Here is a 22,114-nt window from a genome sequence, read left to right as displayed (position 1 = left end):
AAATCAATGTTGTGTATGGTTGAAGATCGGCAAGTGGCACAACGAGTAGAGCGCTCGCTTTGACACCCGTGCAGAGTCTGTTAACGCAGGTTCGAATCCCGGCGGGGCCAAACTCAGCCTTTCATCCTTCCGAGGTAGATAAATGAGCACCACACACCGTGGGTAATAATAAGCAGCGCTCGGATACCTGAGGGTTTGTAGCGCTATATAAAAGCCTAATTATTATTATTATTATTATTAAGATCTGTACTGTTCATACAATGGTCGAAACTGCAGCCTTCCAAATACAAAATTGAATGCCACCTGAAATCTGTTGGTGAGAAACTGTGTAGCAGCTTTTCATGCAATCTTTCTTTAGTCCAGTGACATCTCTGTTACCACCTCTGACCTTATCCGGAGCATATGATACTGTCAGAGAAAGTTTGATATTAATCAGATTGTCAAATGGGCCAAAAGCAGTGCCTGGCAGAAATGGTATTTAATTGGAAGTTATAGTGGCACAGTGTTTAATCATACTTGGTGCCTACGCACTGCCAACCTACACATGGGATGAAACATTTTCTGAACTATAAATACCACACTTCCAAAGAAATATCCTGTGGTATGCATAGAAAGAAAGTTATGGCCATGCTAATGTATCCTTGGTAACTGTACTAAATATACAGTTCAGTGATTCGAGCAGAGGCTGAAAAACACAGTCCTGTCGCCTAGACCTAAAACCAGCTGTCGTGTGCCAAACCCAGGTAAGCCCTTCATCAAGCATCCCCGTAACAACTCATCTATGTTTGAAGGGGGATATCTAAAGTATGGTTAGGTAAGTGGTCTTGCATAGCAGTCTTCTGCCAATAATATTGGCCTTGCTTTGCCAGCTCTCTAAGAAAAGGCAGCTACATATTTTGTTAGTTGGATAGCGGGAAGTGTGGTAGGTCAGAATCAGGACAAAGACAATGAGGCATGTTGTCTGAACACGTGTTGTATTCTGTTTTTAATGGAAAAACCCTAACCTCTCCATATGTCTGGAATTTTCAGCTGTCCTCTAAAATGGAAAGAAGTGGAAGGGTGCTCTCGGGTTGTTTTACACACTTAAAGTCCTCAGTCTAAAATCCTATTCTAACCTACGTTTTCTCCCTACCTCTGAACATAAAACCAATAATACAACCAAGACATACTTTAGGCCATTTTTCAAATACAGGGGCGGTGTTTGGTTTCTGACCTCTACCCTTGTGTCTCTTTTACAATAGGACTTCTTGGATAGATGCACAGTCCCAACCATGCTGTAAGTGTATTTTCAGTTTATTTCCTTCTCAACTCAATTCCAATCAAGTCATTCTTCCCAAACCGTGGCTTGTCTTAGTCTCTGGTTATCCACTCTGGGACTGTACTCTTTCTCTTTCCCCACTCTAGGACTTTTTGACAGTATCCCCACTCTGAGTCTTGTCTAGCTCTCCTTCTGCCTTCTGGGATTTGGAGGTTTCCCCCAGCTTTTGGGTTTCTCCTTGTGTCCCCAACTTTGGGCCTCTTGTGCTTCTCCCACTCTGGGGTTCCTCAGTATTCTTCCACCTTTAGACTTCCCGGTATTCTCTGCACCTTTGGGTCCCTCTGTACTCTTCCCCCTCTTGGGGCTTCTCACTACTCTCCCTGAATTGGTATTTCCCTGTGTTCTCCCATTTTGGGGATTCTAGGTACTCTCCCCACCTTGAGGTCTCTGGGTCTACTCTCCACCTAGGGGCTTCTAAGTATTTTCCCTGCCATGGGGCTACTCTGTCTCCTGCCTGCCTAGCCGCTTCTCTGTCCACTTCTCAACTTAGGGTCTCCAGGTCTCCTCCCTGCCTGTGGGCTTCTCGATATTCTCGCTACCTTGGGGTCTCTTTGTCTCTCCTCCTTGGCCTTCCCGCCTTTCTCCCTGTTCCCTGTGTGGTGCTCCCCAGGAGGGTTTGTGCATCCATGTGAAGTGGAGCCATTAATGCAATGGATTGCTCTAGTTCCTTGCTGGCTCAAAGCAAGACTCTTGCAGCAGCTGCTCTGAGGGCTAGTCTCTCATTTTCACGCTGAATTCCTCTCTTCTCCACTTCTCAGGGCCAGGCCTTTCCAGCTTCTCACACGGCGAGTGCTGCTCCATTTCTGGCACCTCTTAGAATGTTTTACCTGGCGTGCGCTCTCTCTGTTTTGCAACTCCTCACACAAGGCTTCCGGCACTCTCTCTCTCTTGCTCTCTGGGCATTTATCTCTCACTCTTGGCACTGATTGGCTCTTTATTCAATGCTCTTACATGGAACCAGGCTTTCTACTGTTCTACTGTTTTAGACAAGGACTCGGGATACTTGGGGTCAAAAATCAAACCAACAGTTATAGAAGGAAATTTTAGTTTTTCACACATCCCAGCCCCCAAGTAGCCAACAGAGGTATTAATGGTTAGGGGAATGGAGGATAACATATCTTTGTCTGGATATTTCCTCTCTGCTGAAGTGGGGTCACTCCAGAGGGATCCACTTGTCCTGTCCCATCTCCAGTGTTAAGCATAGCAGTTCATCTTCCTAGACAGCAGAGGGTGTCTCCCTCTTGGAGAGAGGGGACAAACTCCTTGGATTTGTCTGTGTTGGCAAACAAGGAAAACCTGTGGTGTTGATGGGTGCTGGTCAGAATTTCTCATTACCAGTGATATGACAAATATGTGTTCTTTGCGATGGGTATACACTGGCGTAGTTTAGCCCTAAAGGCAACTGTCTTGTTGCAAGGTTTTGACTGAGAATGGTTGTTGGTAGATTAAGGATAAAGTATGAGTCTGTTCTGTACAATAGATTGTTTGGGTTGTCTGAAGGGAGAGAGTTGTATGTTACATTTCTAGAGGAGTTAGTTGAGGGATGGGAGAGGTAGGTGGGATTTTGAGCAAATATTTTTATTCAGACAATATCCTATGCATGCAACGAAGGATGACACTTTTATAAGATCTAGTATTGATAAATGTTATTAATACACAAACATTTCAAGAGAATTAGCTGACTATGGATAATATTGAGGATTTAGAAAACCTTACCCAAAATCTAGATAGGGGTTTGGAACATAGAGTGGGTATCCCCTATGTATAATTGATATGGGGGAATTTATTTCCAAAAACAACTGCTTTTCTAGAGAATATGGAAAAATACATAATGGAGAAAGAAGCCTGGGTAATATCCCCAGCAACATTTCTATATTCATTAAGGGATGTAAAGGAAAGCACTAAATGGATATATTTAATAACCAAAAAAATGTGTGCAAGTTTTGGGAGTACCTTCCCGGGTACCACGGCAACACCAACATATGAATCAGAACATCGGGTTACAGTAATTGCCATTATTATTTTCAGTGTAAAATCATGGAGGATGTTAGTTAATGTTGAGGTGGCAAAAAGTATGAGGTGTTACCACAATCTTCTTATTTCCAACCCGAACTATAGTGACATTTAGGTTGCAATATTAGAGAGATCAGATCCATTGGATGTAACACACAACAGATGGAATATGAAATGGACTGCAGATATTCATGGATGAGCTATGCACTGAGTCAGACATAGGAAGTGGCTGCCCCTTTATAGAGAAAAAATCCAACCAAGACCTTCCTTCCAATGATATTATTAACGTCTTGAACACAGTGGGTGAGGTTTGTTTCAAAGAGCTAGATAGTAAAGTCAAAATAAATATGCATTAAATTAAAAGGTGATTTGAAAAGCCCTTCAGAAACACCAAAGAAGACTTATTGGACACTTTTAAAGCCACCCATTGACACAAATGCAAGATCAGAGTCCTAAAAAAATAATACAAGGTCCTTGTAAAATAAAAACAATGGCCTATCACAAATCTCTTTGGGGCACTCTCTTTGGGGCACACTAATTGAAGTAGCAACAGAAAAGGGATGGAGAGCATTTTGGTCCGAACTAATGAGAGATACTATGGAATAGATCTTCCATAACATAATAAAATGACCGCTCGATATGCAAACAGTGGTAGTGACTTTGATCATGAAGGGCAGCATGAAGGTGTGGTCAGGATGTAAGTTACAATATACAATTAATATCAGACATTAGAAAGAATGTTAGAGGTAGGGATATATATGAAAGAGATTTACCCCACAGGGAGTTTCATTTGCAATGATCCAAAAATACCCCTGGAAGAGATTGGGTTCCAGTGGAACTCCTCAAAATGGTTCCAGAATGATGTGTTCCAATTCTATGGGGGTCATTCCGAGTTTGGAGGTAAGTAACGGTCCTTACCAGCATGGTGCAAATAGCGTGTCCGTGCAGTCATTAGTCCGATAATATAAGACTATTATGACCTCGCGGGCACACGCATTGCGCCATGCCGGTAAGTGCATTACCGCCTTGCCATTAAAGGCACGAAAAATGCCCTTAGCGGCATCATGCATAGCGCAGATAGCACTACCGGCATGAACCAATGCAGCATCAACTCAGGGAAAAAACAATAATTGTGTGAATTCATTGTTGTTTTGGTCATTCTTCAATCCAAATGATGCCACCATCTGTTCATGAAGTTCTAGACGTTCCCAAAACAGAATATTTAGCATTTGTAATCTGTTTGAGTTGGCCTTTCACAAATTGTGATTGTGGTTTTCATTGTCTGTGACTCCTTATTTGGGTCCAACTAGACCATCCACATAGACCATCTTTTTTCTGGCATTAAACCACAATCCTAAAAGGAAAGAGAAGACCCAGCCCACGACTCAACTGAAATTGCATCCATTGTTTTAAGTTCTTAAAAAATAATGCATTATGAATTATTTGTCTTAGTCTGAGCCTTGACAGTACTGATTGGCAGACTTCGAGGCGTATTATGAAAATATGGAAAAGAACTGTGAGCTAATGGCTCTTAGTTCTATTCCTAGAGCATGAAATGATCTCTTATTTTCCGAATGCATGGCTGCTAGAACAGCAACTGTTCATTAGCATGTGGGACTTAGGACATAACCTTTGTTGCATGGGGGTATAACCAATGCAAACATGTGATCCCTTGTTCTGCCTGGTGCACAATCCTATTATATCAGATGTGTACTAGCCGGTCAGACAGCACAGCGAGTAGAGCGCTCGCTTTTACATCAGACGCAGGTTTGAATCCCGGCAGAGCCAAACTCAGCCTTTCATCCTTCCAAGGTCGATAAATGAGCACCACCCACCGTGGGTAATAATAAGCAGCGCTCAGATGCCTGAGGGTTCGTAGCGCTATCTAAATGCAAATTATTAATATTATTATTTTATTAGTTGCAGCTGGCACATAAGGCAGGCTGAACATTTTCATCCACCGGAAGTTTGCTAAATCATGACCCCTTCTGTTTTGGATTTTTAGAGGGTCCCTTTAGGGATGCAGCACTGTGCCCCACCTGAGGGGTGGTGCATGGGCGCTATGAGAATTACATCTCGGTTGCTGACAGAGAAATAGGTTGGGAAGCTAGAGCAGATGAACCTTGTGCTCACCCTTTACTAGCACCCTTTGTTAGCAGAACCTGGGATCTAACGCTAGGGTGGAGATCAGGACGCCTCTAAATGGGAGGGACTTCATTTTCCACTGCAGAAGAGTGTCTGGCGAGGGCTCTGCTCGACCCTTGTCTGCAAAATAGTTTTCAGGACAGGCGCAGATGGCCTGCAGTGTTTAATCTCGTCCATTTCTGTGCGTGCATCTCTTTGAGTACATCTCTTTGAAGTGAAAGTCTGGGAAGGCGTTTCACCTCTTCCAGCAATAATTCATCACAGGGTGCAGGATTCGTATTTGGCCCCTGGTCATTGAAAAAATGTCAGCATATCAATATGACTTCTTCTGATTTAAATTATTAAATGTGCTTAATGTAATGCTCATTTATCAATTATGCTTCTTTCTTTTTTTTCTAGCTGATAAAGGAGAAACTCCTGGATCTGTTGGGCAAGGATGACGAAGAAGGCAGCCATGACGAAAATGCGGTAAGACTATGATGATTTAACTATGTAAACATTTAGCAATGCCCAATGGAAGAGCAATTTCCGAGTCACATCTATCTGTTCAGTTTCCTGGTTTCATTATGCTCAGGTTAAGAACACCAAATAACACAATATAAAAATTGCACATTTAAAGTAAGAACACAGTAAAGAGGTAATAGATCCAGCAACCAGCACGTAACATGAATATGTTGCATACATACGCTAGCAATAATGCAAACAACCTTCCCAACAAATCAAAACCAAATTATTAAACCTTTTTTTGGAAGAAACACCAGAGTTCATGACATAGATCATAGATCCAAGGGTTACACTTATGGGCCGTGAACAATGTAAAGATACCGGTGGGGGGTGTCTGTACTTCCGCTCTCTATATGGTAGAGGAGAGGCACAGCGGACCCTAGCCAAGATTCTCTATAAGGTAGCAATGGACGCGCAATCAAGGCCTAGCTTCTCAGGAGGTGATGCAGGCTGGTTCTTAAGTACAGTGTAGTCCCCGAACCCCCACAAAGGAATGTCCATACACTGTATTGCTGAAAACACGGTCTTTATATAATTAATATTCAAAGGTATGTACACAATCACAATAACGCACTTTGTACTCGGAAATCAACAATGATAAATATATACAATCCTAAAGTGGTACCACCAATGTTATCAAATCTCATTAAAGTGCATCAACTGTATGGTTAAAATATCACACAGACCAATAACAAGGAAACCAGCAATAGAGATAGGAAGGAACGCAAGATGGTTGAAACAATAGGCAGAATACTGGCCCCTACCGATAGACACTTCTATTGGAGATCCCCCACTTGGGCAACCTGTAAAATAAAGATATATAGCACAAGCCCAGTCCATATGTTGTTCAATAGTCTTATTTCCTCCTATAATGTTTTACCCCCCCAATGTACCTGGTGGAGTAGAGTTCTTCGAAGACGCGTTGAAGGATTCTTCTTGAGTGACTCCCTTTAAAGCAGGAGTCACGGATCGTCGAGAGGCGTCGAAGATGGTGAACTTGGCGTCAATAGCGTTGATGAGAAGTTCAAGGGTGCAGAGACCACGGCATAGATCCAGGCGGTGTTCGTCAGCGACGTCCTGCGAGGATGAGGTGTGCGGGGCACCTCGGCTATTGATTGTTCAGGACAGCAAAGAGTTTCAAAAGAACTGTGGCCCAACAAGGGCGTCGAGTCGTCAAAGTCTTTGTGGCCTTCTGGTGGCGGGAAACCCACCGGCGGATTCTCCTTGGCGCGTTGGTCGTCCTTGACTTTTTCCGGTGGGACAAAGCGGTCGACGTTGCGGACAAGGGAGTCCTTCGATTCAAATGTTCTTAGGCAAAGGAGCGGGCTGCTCCGGTCTTCGGTGGCATGGCGTCAAGTTGTCCCACAGCTGGGTAACACAACTTCGAGGGGCCTCCAGCGGTTACACAAAACTGCGAACCCTGGTCGACGGCAATAGACTTCGACAGCAGCGAAGTCCGGGTGCTTTGCTTCGTCCTCCTCAGCGGTCCCGTCTCGGGTCGGCAGCCTTTCGAGGGTCTGACTTCCATGGAGCTTTGGCGAAGGTTAGCGGTGCTCGATGGTCCCTCGGAGCACGGGAAGAGGGCGCCTTACCAGGTCTTCTATCGGATCAGTCCTTGACGAATTTGGCAGCTTTCAGATCAGGACAAAACAAATGCAACAGCAAGTCTTCTTCTTTCAGCTAGGCATCGAGGATCAGCAGTTCCAGTTACTCTTCAAGTGTAGACACAGCTTCTGAACAATTTCAAGTGGTCAGAGGTCCCCAGATATACTATCTTGTCTCTCATCCACACTGCTGGGTCACTCTCAGCAGCCAATCATACAGAGGGCATTAATGCAGTCAATCAGCCAATCAGGCATACAGTGCATTCAGGCCATCCTCCTCCCTCTCAGACACTCGCAACAAAGAATGTGGATTGGGACAAGTACCCAGCCTTTCAACACTACACACTGCATTTAGGCCAGTTTTGGGCAGGGCTCTCTCGGTATTGTCTCTCATTCCAGAAACCAGACAGCCACAACAAGAAGTGCATATTGGTCACACACTCCATTCACCCAGGTCCCACCCACAGGGCGTACCCACAACATACAGTCACTGGGAAGTCTCCAGCCAGTCTGAACTGGACTTCACAACAACACCATATATGGAACTTCCACCCAACAGCTAGTCAGGGGCAAGGGACAGAGTCAGGGCTTCCCAGGACTTTGGAAAACAAGGTAACAGGCAATAGAAAGCAAGAGGCCACAGGGGCCATCTTGTTTCCTATCAGGAATCAACTGATTCCAGTGGCAGGGCCTAGGTATCCCAAAATGGAGGGTACTCAGAGCACCTGTCAAATTCAGCATGGAGCTGCCACCAGCCAATACCCTGATCTGCGGGCCATCCACAGGTGGCCAAAAACATACACTGGGGGCACAGGGTTGTACCCCCACCCATGGGTGCCATAAGGGTATCCCATGGGTCTGTTCACCAAACCAAAAGAGAGAGAGCTGCAACGCCAGGAATCCCACATGAACTCAAGATGTAACCCTGATATTTTGAAAATTCCTCCAGTTAGCAGTGATATTTTGAATAACAACTAATGTAAAAAAAGCCAAATATGAGAAAGGAATAGCCATAAGCCAGGGAGTTGAAAGAGAGACTAGGTTAAACAATGCTACCAAAAGAGGAATTTGCCTTAAAAATGTATTATATAATATTCCAAACTTGGGCCCAAAAAACATTAGTAAATCTACATTAACTAAACATGTTTAAAGGTACCTTCTTTGTTAATACATAACCAACACGTGCTATCATTTATAAGCTTAAGTTTGACCAACTTAGAAGGAGTTTTAAAAGGCGTTGTGAAAGAAAACAAATAGGAATTGAGAGAAATTTGCTAATGTTGAAATTATTTTAACCTTCCATATGGAGGACCATATATCACCATCCTAAGCCACACTGCAGTTAAATTTGCAATCTAAATTTAAGAGCATTTTACATCCCAGGTTTTTACCAATCAGAAGAGCATAGAAACATGAAGGCGTACATGAGGAGGACATTTTCATACATCACCGACTAACTGGTTCATGATGTGACAAAATGACTTCTGTACCACAGAGTGATTCCAACCATAAACTTAAAACAGGCACAGTTAAGAGATATAGCTCCTTCACCTTTTGTGGTAACATGGGCTGAGGGAAGACTATTCGCTCAAGAGGGGTGTCAATGTCATCCACTAGCACCCCAAAGCCGAAATGCATAAAAGTCCAAAATAAAGGCAACGTCCAATCAAGGTTCTATGCAAATATATATACTTTAATTAAACACCCTTTCTGCAATAATAACTAAATAGAAAAAAAAAACACTACACAAAACCCATCCCTCTGGAAAGAACACATAATACACAAAGGTAGGAAAGATGCATCACTTGGGGTGGTGAAACAAGAGTGAAAGGCAAGTAAAATCCACAATGTTTTCAAACAGGGTATGTTCTTGTGGGAAAAACAGAGTAAAGGTGACCTAACCAGTTTCTACAACCCATTGATGGACCAAGGGGAATGGTGTAGTCAATAACACCTTTTCCTGTTCGGCAGTTTGACAGCGTTGGACTATGTTTCCTGGTACTGTTTGTGCAGCTCAAATCACGCTCAAATGTGGCAGTTGCATTGTTCTAGATGGGGTAAAGTTGTCAAGCTTGTGTCAAGGTGAAGTTTGTTTCAGTTCTAAGAAGTGTGGTTCATGCTGGCCACCAGGGTCGGCTGGAGAGTCTTATTGACAGCACATTTATGTTGACTGAATGCACAGTTCCAGCAAGCGTTCCGATGCAGTATACAATTACGGTTCGATAAGGTAACCAAGGTTGGTTCAACTGGTGATGAAGATCAGCAGTGAAGACGTTGGTGGTTCGAAGAGTGTTTTCTAAGTGTCCTTTTAGTGCAAATCATGAGGGCCAGTAGGTTCAGGACTGGATGCACAGTTTGAATTGTGGGGTCTGATGCAGCATTTAAAGGTTGTGGTTTGATATCTCCCCTTGGGTCTGGTCAACTGTCAATGAAGATCGACAATGAAGATGCTGATGTTAATTTCAATGGCAGACCTTACCGGTGACACTGTAAAAGGTTTTGCTCAGCAGGCGAGTGGTCCAAATGTCTCTTCCCTGCACGCCATCGTGAGGCACACCAGGAGCTAACCTGAGGTCTCAATAGAGACTCTTTTGACACACCGCTCCATACAAAGGACGCCACAGACCATGAGAGGGAGAACCACTTCTAAAATGCAATATATTGGATTACCCAATACACAACCATGGCTTGTTCGCCTGGAAGAGAGTATTTCTCTGAGCTACCTCATGCAAAATCATACAGGAGGAGGGAAACCCCTGTCCTCCATATGTAAGGTGAAAAAAAAACCATTCGGCACTAAAATTACATAGGGCCAGGAGGAAGCAACCCTGTGCAAACAGACCCATGTGAGATAAAGAAAACCTGGAGAAAATGGGTCTTTGCGTGTCACCAAAATGGCAGAACCATGCAAGAGAGTCTTGGCCGTGCTGGGAAAACCCCTAGAAGAGCAAAACAAGGTAGGAAGCACACAATGCTCACAGGCACAGGTGAGTGTGATTTCAGAAGAACCCAATCAAAGAGTTTTGTTGCATATTCACAAGAGGCACAGTCAAAGAGTTATGTCTCTACATCACAAGAGACACAGCCTCATCACGAGTTGGGTGGTATGCCGACGGTAATACCACTAGGATACCGCCAAATGCTAATAGTGCTACCACAACTCTGTTTGGTGCAATTTGCGCCATATCAGGAGTTGTGGGGGGCGGTAAATCCCCATTCCTCATTGGGTCCATAGGAACCAGAACCTATCATGAGTTGTTTGGTAGCCCTAAAATGTGGTGGTAATGGGGTTACTGATGCATTTAGGGTCCACCCACTCATGAGTATGTCGTGTTTACAGTAAAGATGCTGGAAAAATACCAATTTTCAGTGCAATTACTATGCAGTAATACCGTTGGCGGGTTCAATGGAGCTAATGGGGAATAATGTTCACCACCCAACCTGTGATTCTGTGGTAAGACCGCCGAATGAGTGGCCAGTAACGCATTGGGATATTGCCCAACTCATGATGAGGCACCCAATGTGGTTGTGGAGCACTATTACCACCGGCAGTAATTGCACCTGTGGTAATAGCAATGAAAACAGGCAAAAACGGCCCGAAAACTCTAATTTCTACCTCCAGCAAAAAGCTGGAGGTAAAAATGCCATTTTCCGCCCAACTCGTGATTTGGCCAGCCCCTAAATGCTGCTGTAATACTGCTACCGCTGCATTTAAGGGCTCGGGCCATACTCGTGATGAGGGCCACAGACGAAAAGCTGAAGTTAGCCAGATTTTGCTTTGTTGCAAACATATTTGGTGGAATAGCCTTGGAAAGTGGGCTCAGGAATGCCCGTTAGGGTTCATACCACTCAGGCCTTCCCTCAACAAACTTTATTTTGCCACTGGGGCAGGTCAGAGAACCTTTCCAGGTGAAGCATAGGAAACGTTAATGACACAATTCATAAAATTTCTATAAATTCCAGGCATGCAGGGTTTCATCAGAGAACTCAAAAGAGAGATAATGCCCATGCAAGCGGTGACGACAGTGTCCACACTGGATGTGGGTACGCCAATACAGGCTGTTACTTACAGGCACGTCAGGGGTGACCACGGTAACCCTGAATACAACAATGACACACCTATCATCAGGGCACACAATCCTTCATGTGCCACCAGGATGTTGGGGTAGTTGGCTCAGAGGGGAACATTAGAGAATAATTGTGTGTATGCTGTGAGACTTGTAGGTGCCTATCCCCGGCTTACTACGTGTGAGAGAAAATAAAATAACCACCACCACCCTTGTCGGGGAAGGAGGCACTGAGACCCGGCTGCAAGAGTTCAAAGGATGGTTTATTTCTCCAGCTAGGAAATAACCCGAAAAAACCCTTACCCAACATTTACATCATACTCGTATATATATATCAATTAAAGTAACTCTAACAAAAAATTCTAAACGGACCCAATTGGCCAGGCGGTGTGGTACTGTAGGTGTGGGTGGCATCTCTTCCTCCTGATTGGCTGAGTGGTTGACGAGATGATAGATGTCAAATATCTTGTGCTCCACGCAGGTCAGGGTCCGGTCGCTTTGGTCACTACCTAAGCTAATATGTTGCATTCAAAAACACTAAATATGCTACTTTTCATATTTCTACACAAGTTACACATAGTAATTATTGGCAGTACAATTGGGTCATTTGTGGCTTTAATTGGAGGCCTTGACCTTTATTGTGCATGTAAAAAGAATCAAGCTGTGTTTCATATATCTCCTAAGCTTAGACCTATTAGTATAAGTAAAAACATATATTGTGGTAAGATGCTTAAGGTTAGTAGTGGGTGTGTTGGGTGGGTTTCGCAGCACAGGCGAGGGTCTGGCACTTGAAAGAAATACCTTACAGGGAGCACAGGGTCAGGATGGCAATAAATTGCTCTAAATGGGGGTGGGTGGCTTGCACGTTTATGGGGACGAACGAGCAGAATGTGCTTAGCTCATCCTGGTTCACATGCTGGTTCACATGCTGGTTCTTATGCTAGCAGTGATCTCAGAGGAAGAAAACTGTATCATATTGGTTGTTGCAACTTTCTCCGGCTTCAGCGTGAGAATGGGAGCGCAGAGCTTTCCTTCACAGGGGGAGTGCAAGGGTGGGGCCAGCCAGCTGCCTGCACACCTTGTGTGTGTGTGTCTCTGTGTCTCTGTCCTTGGCTGCTGCGGTGGAAGGGGAGCTGAGCATTGCTGTACTATCGCAGTGAGGCCTGTTTACCCAAGATGGAGTCGAAAGGGGGCAAAAAAGATGGATACCCCGTGTCCTGCTCATTAGTCCCATCTATGCAGCAGTCAACCGTGGTTAACTTTACATAAGGGCAAGGGGCAATCCCACTACCGGAGGCACGTAGTCCAAGCCTCGTACTGAGGAGTGTACGGCGCGAGGGGGCGTAGGGGCCCCTCACTCCCATACATTCCCCCCTTTCGTTACATCTAAAGTAAAAACTACTTATCTTGTTCTTTCCGTTCTCCCTTCGGTAGAGCTCAGCTTCAGCCACAGCCTCATCCCAAGCGGGTGTACCCTTTATTGGCATCCATGCTTTGCACACGCTTCTTAAGCTGTTACCCCTTCTTGCGTATTCTTCTGGGGTGACCATTAAGTATATTCCACCATTCCCATCTAAATCTATCCAAACCTCGTTATACCACAGCAAGTCCTTTGGTTCTTTAATGGTAGTGTGATGTAGATTATCAACCACGTCCCCATACTGCCTATAGATGGCAGTCATTCTATACTGCGGTGTGGTGTATTCTCCAGTTTGTACTTGGGCATCTATCATGGTAGCCACCGTTGTCTGTCGGCCCACTGTTACCATCATCATCGCTGAATTAGGCATATTATTTTCACAGCATCTTAGTCCCAGTTGGCACACACAGAATATTAGGAGAAGAAAGACCATAATGGGAATGAGTATCTTCGCTGCTATGTTCACCCATGATGGTATCCAGCTGAACAGATTGTCGAACCACGTGTTGTTGTCTGCTCCACCTTCTGTTCTCATTCTTTCTCCTAAATTATGCACTGCTGTTATCACGTTTGACAGTGTCCCGTTATCAGCATCTGAAGTTGGTACGAACGTGAAGCACGCCCCCCAATTTTTTTGCAAACACTGGCGTCCATCACCGTGATAAGATCTAAGACATATCTGTTTTGCATCGTCATCAGGCGCAGTGCATGTAGCTCTATTTTTATGATGTTGAATCCTTCTTCAGTGTCGTTAGCCAGCTGGATGAGCTCCCAGCGTGTTATCTGCAGCCATTTCGCGTTTGTCCTTGCTTGAACGCCTGGTGCTAGAAATGATGCAAAAAATGTCTCTGCAGATGAGAAAAGCTTGTACTGCTGCGGGATTTCAGCAAGGAGTTCTGATGATTTGGACGAAATATAATTGGATCTTTTGCTGCGTCACAACTTGGTTCTCAATGTTTCTTCTGACAATAGTTTGTATGGTGGAGGCTCCGTGATTGTCTCATTGGGCGCTGTCGATGGTTCAGCCGATTGCCCTGCTGCCGATATGTCAGTCGATTGGCCTGCTGTCGAACTGTCAGCCGAAGGCCTTGCTGTAAACTGAACATGGCTCTCTGGTATCACCTTTAATGCTGAGTGAAGTGTGGCTAGGGCACAAGTGCCCCTCCAGGATGCTGGGAGATGCAGGTAAGCTTGTTTGCCACAAATCCAGTATATGTCCATTAATGCAGCAGTGCCTTTTTTCATATCTGGTATTATTAAAGTCTTATTGCACTGCTGTGCGTTTCCCATATTCACCTTCCCTTTTCCATGGAAGCAAATTTTGTGCGGTATTTCCCTTTGAATCTTTATGGGTCTCTCCAGGGGTGTGACCCTTGTCAGCTTGGTGATATGCTGTGACCAGATGGGGATGCACGTTTCTTTTGCCCTCTCGTATGTTTCGTCTAGCAGCCCTCGAAGCCCCTCAGCTTTGCATTTAATTGTTTCATCATGCCACTTGTCGTCTGCCTACCTTGTCCCTTTTATGATGAAAAATGGCTCTTGGGGGCAGATTACTCCTTGTCGTCTGCTGGTGCATGTTTGTTCGTTTTCCAATTTTTCCATGGCGACTGTGTGTGCCTGAAATGTCTTTTTTATTCTATACAGCATCAGATGAATCAAACATTGGGCCTCAGACAAGGGTACTTTCGGTGGAATTAACATTTATGGGGATCCAGTTGCATGAGGAATAAGTGAGCACACGTAGCAACTTTCATTACTTGCTTGCTTTGCTGCAGTGCTCATGTCTGAATACCATTTATTTTATTGGTCAGGGTGTCGGGGTCCTCTATTTCATCTAACCCCAGATTGTGATAAATATCATATCTGTTTTTTCCTGCCCCCCTTTTTCTCCTACTTCTTTTGTTTTTTAATTGGATACCAACTTGTTGATATTGCAGCGGGAATATTCTGGACCATGCATCATCAATGTTGTTCATGGTGACATGTGTGTATTCAGTAGTGGTTTCTGGTGCCGTGTGTGTGTGCATGCTTGTATTTCTGGAGTTACTCAACCAATAGTAATCATCATTTACATTCCATCCAAGCTCTATTTCCTTGGCCATAGTATTACTCAACAATGGAATAACATTTTGTTCTCATGCAATTGTTCATAGGGTGGCGTTTCATTTATGCTAATTGATTCAACGTTATAAGTGTCCTCCAAAATGGTTGTTACTTCAGTCCATATTAGTTTAGACCCTGGCTTTGTCATATTAGCCCCGCTCCCCCCTTTTTTAATTTCATTTGCCACAAATAAAACAACGTTATACCAAATAAAATAAAACATCATTATTGCAAATAGTATGGCAGCATATTGTATAATGCATTCTACATTGCTCAATCTACTGGCCCTAGTGGCATCCCTATTTCTATCTAACATTTCAGCCCGCTCAGCCGTTTCATCGCATTGGCTCATGTTGAACCTATGTGGGTGAGACAAATTCGTTAAGTCATCATGAAAAGAAACATATTTGCAATTGTTCATTCTTTTTCATCTTTTTGCTCAATTAGGCATTTAACAATTTCTTTCCATTTATCATAAAAACAATGAAGAAAAATAGAAAAAATAACACTATTCATATGAGATTTAAAAAGAAAAAGAAAAAAGAGAGAGAGAGAGCGAGAGAGAGAGACAGAATATATAAAAAAACATTTTGCTTTTTCACTATTCTTTCCCTGACTTAGTTGTAGTTTTCATCGTGTCAGACTGTGTTAGCGTTGCCATCCACACAGTCTGTTTCATTTTGGGGGAGTGCGACACTGTGCGCCCTTCTCACGTCCGATAGGTGCACCCAGTATTTCAGTCCCTTCACTTTAACTGCAGTTGGGGTGCTGTACACAACTGTGTATGGACCATGAAATCTTGGTGAATTCCACCTTCTTACAAAACTTCTAACATAGATATGTTCCCCTGGCATTAAAGGCCCCTCCGGGCTATCTGCTGCCGGCATGGAGGTGTCTGTTGCTACATCTTCAGTAAATGGCAGAGCAATTTGTTTTGCTATGCTGCGTACTGCGCGTGTTAGCTGTGCTAGGTATTCCTTAAACTCTTCTCCCAGCACTGTGGCAGCCCTGTGTGCATCAGACGCCCTCCTAACAGGAGAGAGCGCGTGTGCATTCTTCTCCCCGTCACGATTTCGTGCGGGCTCAAATGGTGATCCTTGCATGGTTGATTTCTGAGTTGGAACAGTGCTAGGGGCAGACAATATACCCAATTTCTTTTCAACGTGCTGCATAACTTCGATAAATTGCTTTTAAACAGCCCGTTGATCCTTTCCACAATTCCATTGGCCATTGGATGATAAATCAAACATAGTTTATATTTCACCCCCAGAAGGGAGGTTACTTCTTTGAAGAGATCATTCACAAAGTGCGTGCCGTTGTCTGAACGGATCACGTCACAGATTCCCCACCGCGAGAATACTTCTCGCACAAGGAACTTGGCAGCACATTTTGCATCCGGATGGGGACAGGGGCCCGCTTCCACCGACCGTGAAAAAGGGCATACCACCACAATCAAGTATCTTGCTCCATTACATCTTTCTCCCATATCGGCGTAGTCGATATGTAGTTCTCTGAATGGACCTGTAGGGCGTGGCAAAGTGCTACGCAGAGTTCGTAATGTCATTCCTGAATTGTAAGTTTGGCATGTAGTACATTCAATCACAAATTTAGACAAGTATTCGTGCAGATTGGGAACAAACCAATCCTCCTGAATGTCTGAGGCGATGTGTTGTTTTGCAACGTGAGCTGGGAAGTGCAGTTGTTGGAAAGCTACTTCTAATAATTCTACAGGCATCACTACCTTGCATGTCATTTCCTGTCTCCAAATGAAATCTGTGTCTGATTGTTTACACCCTTGTTTGCCCCACAACTCCTGCTCTTCCGGTGGGGCCCTTCTCTGGAGTTCTATCAATTGTGCTATGGGCGTGTTACTGTATGCGTCTGCTGGTTGTTCTGCTGTGGCTGTTTTTACAACATACTCTGATGTTGGTGTCTTATTGAAGTATGAGGCTTCCTTTGCTGCTGTGTCAGCTGCCGCGTTCCCCAATGAGACAGCGTCTGTGTTATTGGTATGGGCTTGGCATCTAACCACTGCCACTACCGATGGCTCTGTTAAAGCTTCTATTAGTTCATTTAGCAACGTGGCATGTTGTACGGGGGACCCTCTGCTCTTCTGAACCCTCTCCTTCGCCAGCATGATAGCCCTGAGTGAACTGTGGTGGTGGCGTAAACTGAGTCTGGATATATTGTTACGGCACAATCTTTGGCTGTCTGTAACGCGCTGATTAGTGCAGTCAGTTTGACTGCTTGTGCAGAGTAATGTGAGGGGAGGCGCTTTTGAACAATCACTTCGTATGTGTCTTCTTCCATGCGCACTACTGCCATCCCCACATGTTTCTCTACTGTCTCTGAGTTTATGGATGCTGACCCGTCTATGAAATAGATTTCTCCTTCTGTAAGGGCATTTTCTCTTGCTTTGGGAATGTCATCGCCCTCTCCCTCATATGTGCTACAATTGTGTTCCTGTAAATCTTCAGTTTTGCATGGCTCAGGAATGAATGTGGCTGGGTTCACTGTCTTGCACCTGACCACGTGTACATTTGGACTGGATATTATTATTTCATAAGCAGATGCTCTCTGTGTTGTGAGAGTAGATTTTGATCTTTCCAAAATAGCAAATAATGAGTGTTCGGCACACTGAACATCCCATTACGATCGTGGCACTTTTCTCAATGGCGAAGGCCGCTGCAGCGAGGGCCCGTTCGCAAGTGAAATGTCCCTGCATTACTGGGTCTAATATTCCACTGTAGTACGCTAATGGTTTGTGGCCTAGCGATGTCTTTTATGTCAATACTGCTGTCATCAATGTTCCATTGCTGTGTGAAAACAGGAAAAATTCCCTTTCATAGTCTGGATTTGCAAGGACTGGGGCGTCTGCAATAAGGTCTTTTAATCAGGAGAATTGGGCAATTGTCTCATGTGTCCATTTTATTGGGGCCCTGTTCTTCTGTGCTTCCTTCAGTGCTTGTAGCATTGGCCGTGTGTATGCTGCATAATCGAGGATCCATGCTCGGCAATAGTTACATATGCCAAGAAATTTCTGCATGTCCTTCACTGTTTTTGGTATGATAATGCGTCGAATGGCCGCTGCTCTGTCTAGTAGTATTCTTTTTCCATCTTTAGATATTTGCTGGCCGAGATATACAATGTCTGCAAGGCAGTATTGTAACTTTCCTTTATCCACCTTGTATTCCTTGGCAGCCAATACGTTAAGCAGTGTTATCGAGTTTTCTCTACACTCTTCTTCTGTTTTGCTGCAGATGAGTAAATCATCTCCGTACTGTATAATGGTTCTCCCTACATCTATGTTGCCGATGTCTTCTCGTAGTACTCTGTTAACAATGCTTGGGCTCTCGCAATACCCCTGTGGGAGTCTGCGGTGTTCATATCTGCTGTTTCCTAATGTAAAGGCTGTGAGGTACTGTCAGAATCGAAATAATATTATACCTCCTATTGCATTGTTGGAATGTGTGTTGGCCTACGCCAAGTTGTCTAAAAACATCGTGTAAATAGATTCCGCTGCAAGGTCTTGACCTTAATGTACTGTGTAAATCGCCATCTTGGATTTAGCCGCCATTTTAGGTTCTCTTGTAAATGTGGAAGTCACCCTGAACATCAAAATGGAGGCCGAATGACATTTCGAGTGGGATTCTGGCCGTTGTGACCTCCGCACACATGAATAAGTAATATGCCTGCAGGTGACATGTTGGGGTTGCGAACTGAGACCTTGTCCTATCCTTGACCTATGTGTAAATGAACAACTGTATCAGTGGAACTGATCAAAATGCATACATTATGGGATTGACCTGGCAAGGAACCCTAGGCCTGGTCCTAAGAATGGTTAACCCGCAAGGGGATTGGCCAACGCAGGATAAAAAGTATAAAAACACGAGTATCCCAATGTACGGTCTCTCACACTAACGCAGTGAACTGTCGTTGAAGTTCGTTCTGTTACTCTGAGAGCCGAATAGCTATCCGTTTGTCAATTGACTTTTTGGTAACTGTTGCAGCTTTTAAATAAAGCACTTTGTATGTTCTTTGTAACCTGTGTTGGTGTGTTTCCTTTGTGCTTCCCGGCCTCATATCAATTTCTTTGTTTTCACAGTACTGCGATTCTGGTGCAAGTGGCACAGAGAAAAAGGCATTTTTCAAATCAATGACAGTGAAGCAAGGTGCCTCTTTTGGTATACTGCACAATATTGATGCCGGGTTAGGCACTAATGGGAACTCTTTTTGTTTGACGTCATTGAGTGGGTGGAGATCCTGGACCATTCTACACGCCCCTCCTTTCGCTTTTTTAATCGGAAAAATCGCTGTGTTGCATGGGGAAGTTAATGGCACTAAGATACCTTGGCTTAGGAGTGCATTCACTGTTTCTCTAATACCTTCCTCTGCTTCTTTGGATATTGGGTATTGTTTCACTCTGGGTGAGAGGGCACCTGGTTTCAGTTTTATCTTTATGGGAGTCACCTCATGAAACAATCCCACATCGTGTGGCCCTGTAGTCCAAATTTCAGGTGCTACCCTGGCCATGTCTTCCTCAAATATTGTCAGTGGGGCCTTTATGTTAGCCATGAGTGGGTTGTGTATTCCTCTTTATTGGATCATAATGTCACATGGTATGCTTATTTCCATTATTATTTCTCCATCCCCCTCGTAATCGGTAAACAATTCATCAGTTATATCTTTTAGCATTATGTTCCGTTCTATGCATAGCACACTTCTCCACTCGCGTCCCTGCGCGTCCAGGCCTATGACCACAATGTGTTTGTTGGAAACTTGAACTGCCTCAATGTCTATAGATATAATTGTGCCTAGCACTACATCTGTTGGTGTGATTGGGCGGAATATGAAGTCTGATGGTATTCTCCACTCTTTTTGTGTTATTTCAGGCACTACTTGGGCTAATACCTGTATTCCATAGACGAACATGTCCATGTCAATGGGGATCCCTGTTACTGCAACTTCCTTTGTAATCCTGCTTATTATCAGGAGTGCTCGTACAGGGCATACCCCTGGCATAGAGCACACTATCCCTCTTTCAGTAAAGGCTATGGTCATGTTTAACTTACTGAGCAAGTCTTGTCCCATCAAATTGATTAGCGCGTCTTCGTAATACAATAAGGGTGCGCGCACTGTTTTCCCCCTACTGTTACATCAAGATCTTTTGTATAAGGAACTTTTAAAATAGCCCCAGAGAACCCCTGCGTCTCCACATTTCTTCCCGAGAGCTGAAACCGCCCTTCTGTGAGACATGATTTTTCTGCTCCAGAGTCTACCATAAAGATAAACTGCTTGTTTCCTATCTCTGCCGCCACTAGTGGTTCCTCCTTTGCACTTTGGGTGGTGGATAGGACTGGACACGCAAGTACTCCCTGTGGGCTGTCCTAGTCTTGGTATCTTTGCTGACTTGGCACTGAAAAAACGTTGTCACCTACGACCGTTACGCCACGAAATGGTGCAAGGGCACCGTTTGCGGCCGCTGCAAAAGGTTCATTGTTTATGTTCCCTACTGAGTTTTGTCTTGCTATGGGCTGTAGTGCGTTTTGCTGTTGTAGCTGCTGCTGTTGCTGCTGTTGTGGGGCTGGCTGTCTTTGTTGCATTTGGGGGTCATAGCAGTACTGATCTTGTTGTCCCCCCCCTCCCCATTGGAGCTCCACAAGGGCTACCTGGGTGTAGGCAGCCCCACCCCTGTTCATTGTTCATGGGCTTCTGCTGCCCCTTAAAACACCCTGATGGTCACATTCTACAATCTCGTGAATAATGTCCCCACCTTCCACAATTCCAACATGACCCCTGTTGTCCCCCTCTTTGTCCTTGCCCACCATACCCTCTGTTTCCCATTCATCCGTATCCTCCTCTCTGCCCACGGTACCCCCCTCTTCCTTGGGCCGGCCTGTTCTGCCACTGTGATCCTTGGCATGGCTGTCCCTCTCCGCTCCACTGTCCTTTGTTCTCTCCAATCCACTGCGCTGCTAGCCCAACAGGTCTTCCTCCCGCGTTTTCGTCTCCTTCGTTTCCTCTGTCTGCGGTTACACTGGCAGTAATGGCGGTGACCTTCACTAATTTTGTCTGCACTAATTTTGCTTCGTTGGCCAGCCTCTTTTGTGTGACCTCCTTTTCCTTCTCTTTGATCCTCCTCCAATGGTGTACAATTATGCTCTGAATTTCAGGCGACCCTTTGGCTTCGATCCCAGCTATTTTGTCCAAGGCCTTCTGCACCTCTTTCGGCAACCCCTTTTTAATGATAAAATAAAATAAAGCTGTTGACTGATTCCATGCCGTACCAGTTTCGCTTCTCCATAGGTTTTGCACTCGCAAAATGAATTACGCAGGATCCTCGCTCTCCTCCATCGTGCACTGCATCACTGCATGTAAGTCTGGAATGTCTGGAAATGCACGCCGCAATGCATCCCACACTTGTGCTCGAACATTGTTGAATGGTGATCCATCGTGGCGATCAAAGTTCATTGTTATTCCCGGGAACCCTGCCCTATCCCAGATTGTGTCTTCTTGGTTCCTGATTGCTGATACTAATAAGCTTTTCACATCACCTATAGCTAACGGCACGCCTGCCGTGTTCTTCTCAAATACATGTATCCACTTACCTGCTCCTCCCATCAGCGGCGGGAGGAGTTTTCACAGGTTGTTTTTGTCCATTTGGGCCCACGGAATATAGTTTGGCCTACCTGCTCCTTTATGTATCAGTGGCATTTGTAGTTTCTGTTTCTTTCCTGCTTTGCTCGTTCTCCCTTTTTTTGTTTTACTTACCAGTATGTTCCCTGTCCTCCCTGTTCATTGTCTTAATCTACCTTGCCATAATGGTGGTGATAGTGTGTCTGGGTAACGGCAGTTTGGCAGTGGGGAACCCTCTGCGGCAGCTGCCTCTTCGTATTCATCTAAATCATCCCATGCTTCTTCTATTTCTGACTGTAGCTCG

The 22,114-nt window shown here is 44.6% G+C and overlaps 1 protein-coding gene across 1 annotated transcript in view; it reads left to right on the top strand.

Annotated features, from left to right (window-relative positions):
• ASIC2 (acid sensing ion channel subunit 2) overlaps window positions 1-22,114 on the top strand; it is a 2,197,477-nt gene that overhangs the window by 2,140,029 nt on the left and 35,334 nt on the right. Inside the window, exon 9 of the mRNA XM_069634090.1 lies at window positions 5,876-5,944. Coding sequence (XP_069490191.1) covers window positions 5,876-5,944 — 69 coding nt within the window. The remainder of the gene's footprint in view (window positions 1-5,875; window positions 5,945-22,114) is intronic.

Source organism: Ambystoma mexicanum, chromosome 13 (genome assembly GCF_040938575.1).
Source record: "Ambystoma mexicanum isolate Mex_15411 chromosome 13, UKY_AmexF1_1, whole genome shotgun sequence".
Lineage (NCBI taxonomy): Eukaryota > Metazoa > Chordata > Amphibia > Caudata > Ambystomatidae > Ambystoma > Ambystoma mexicanum.
This window is presented reverse-complemented; position numbering and strand designations above follow the sequence as displayed.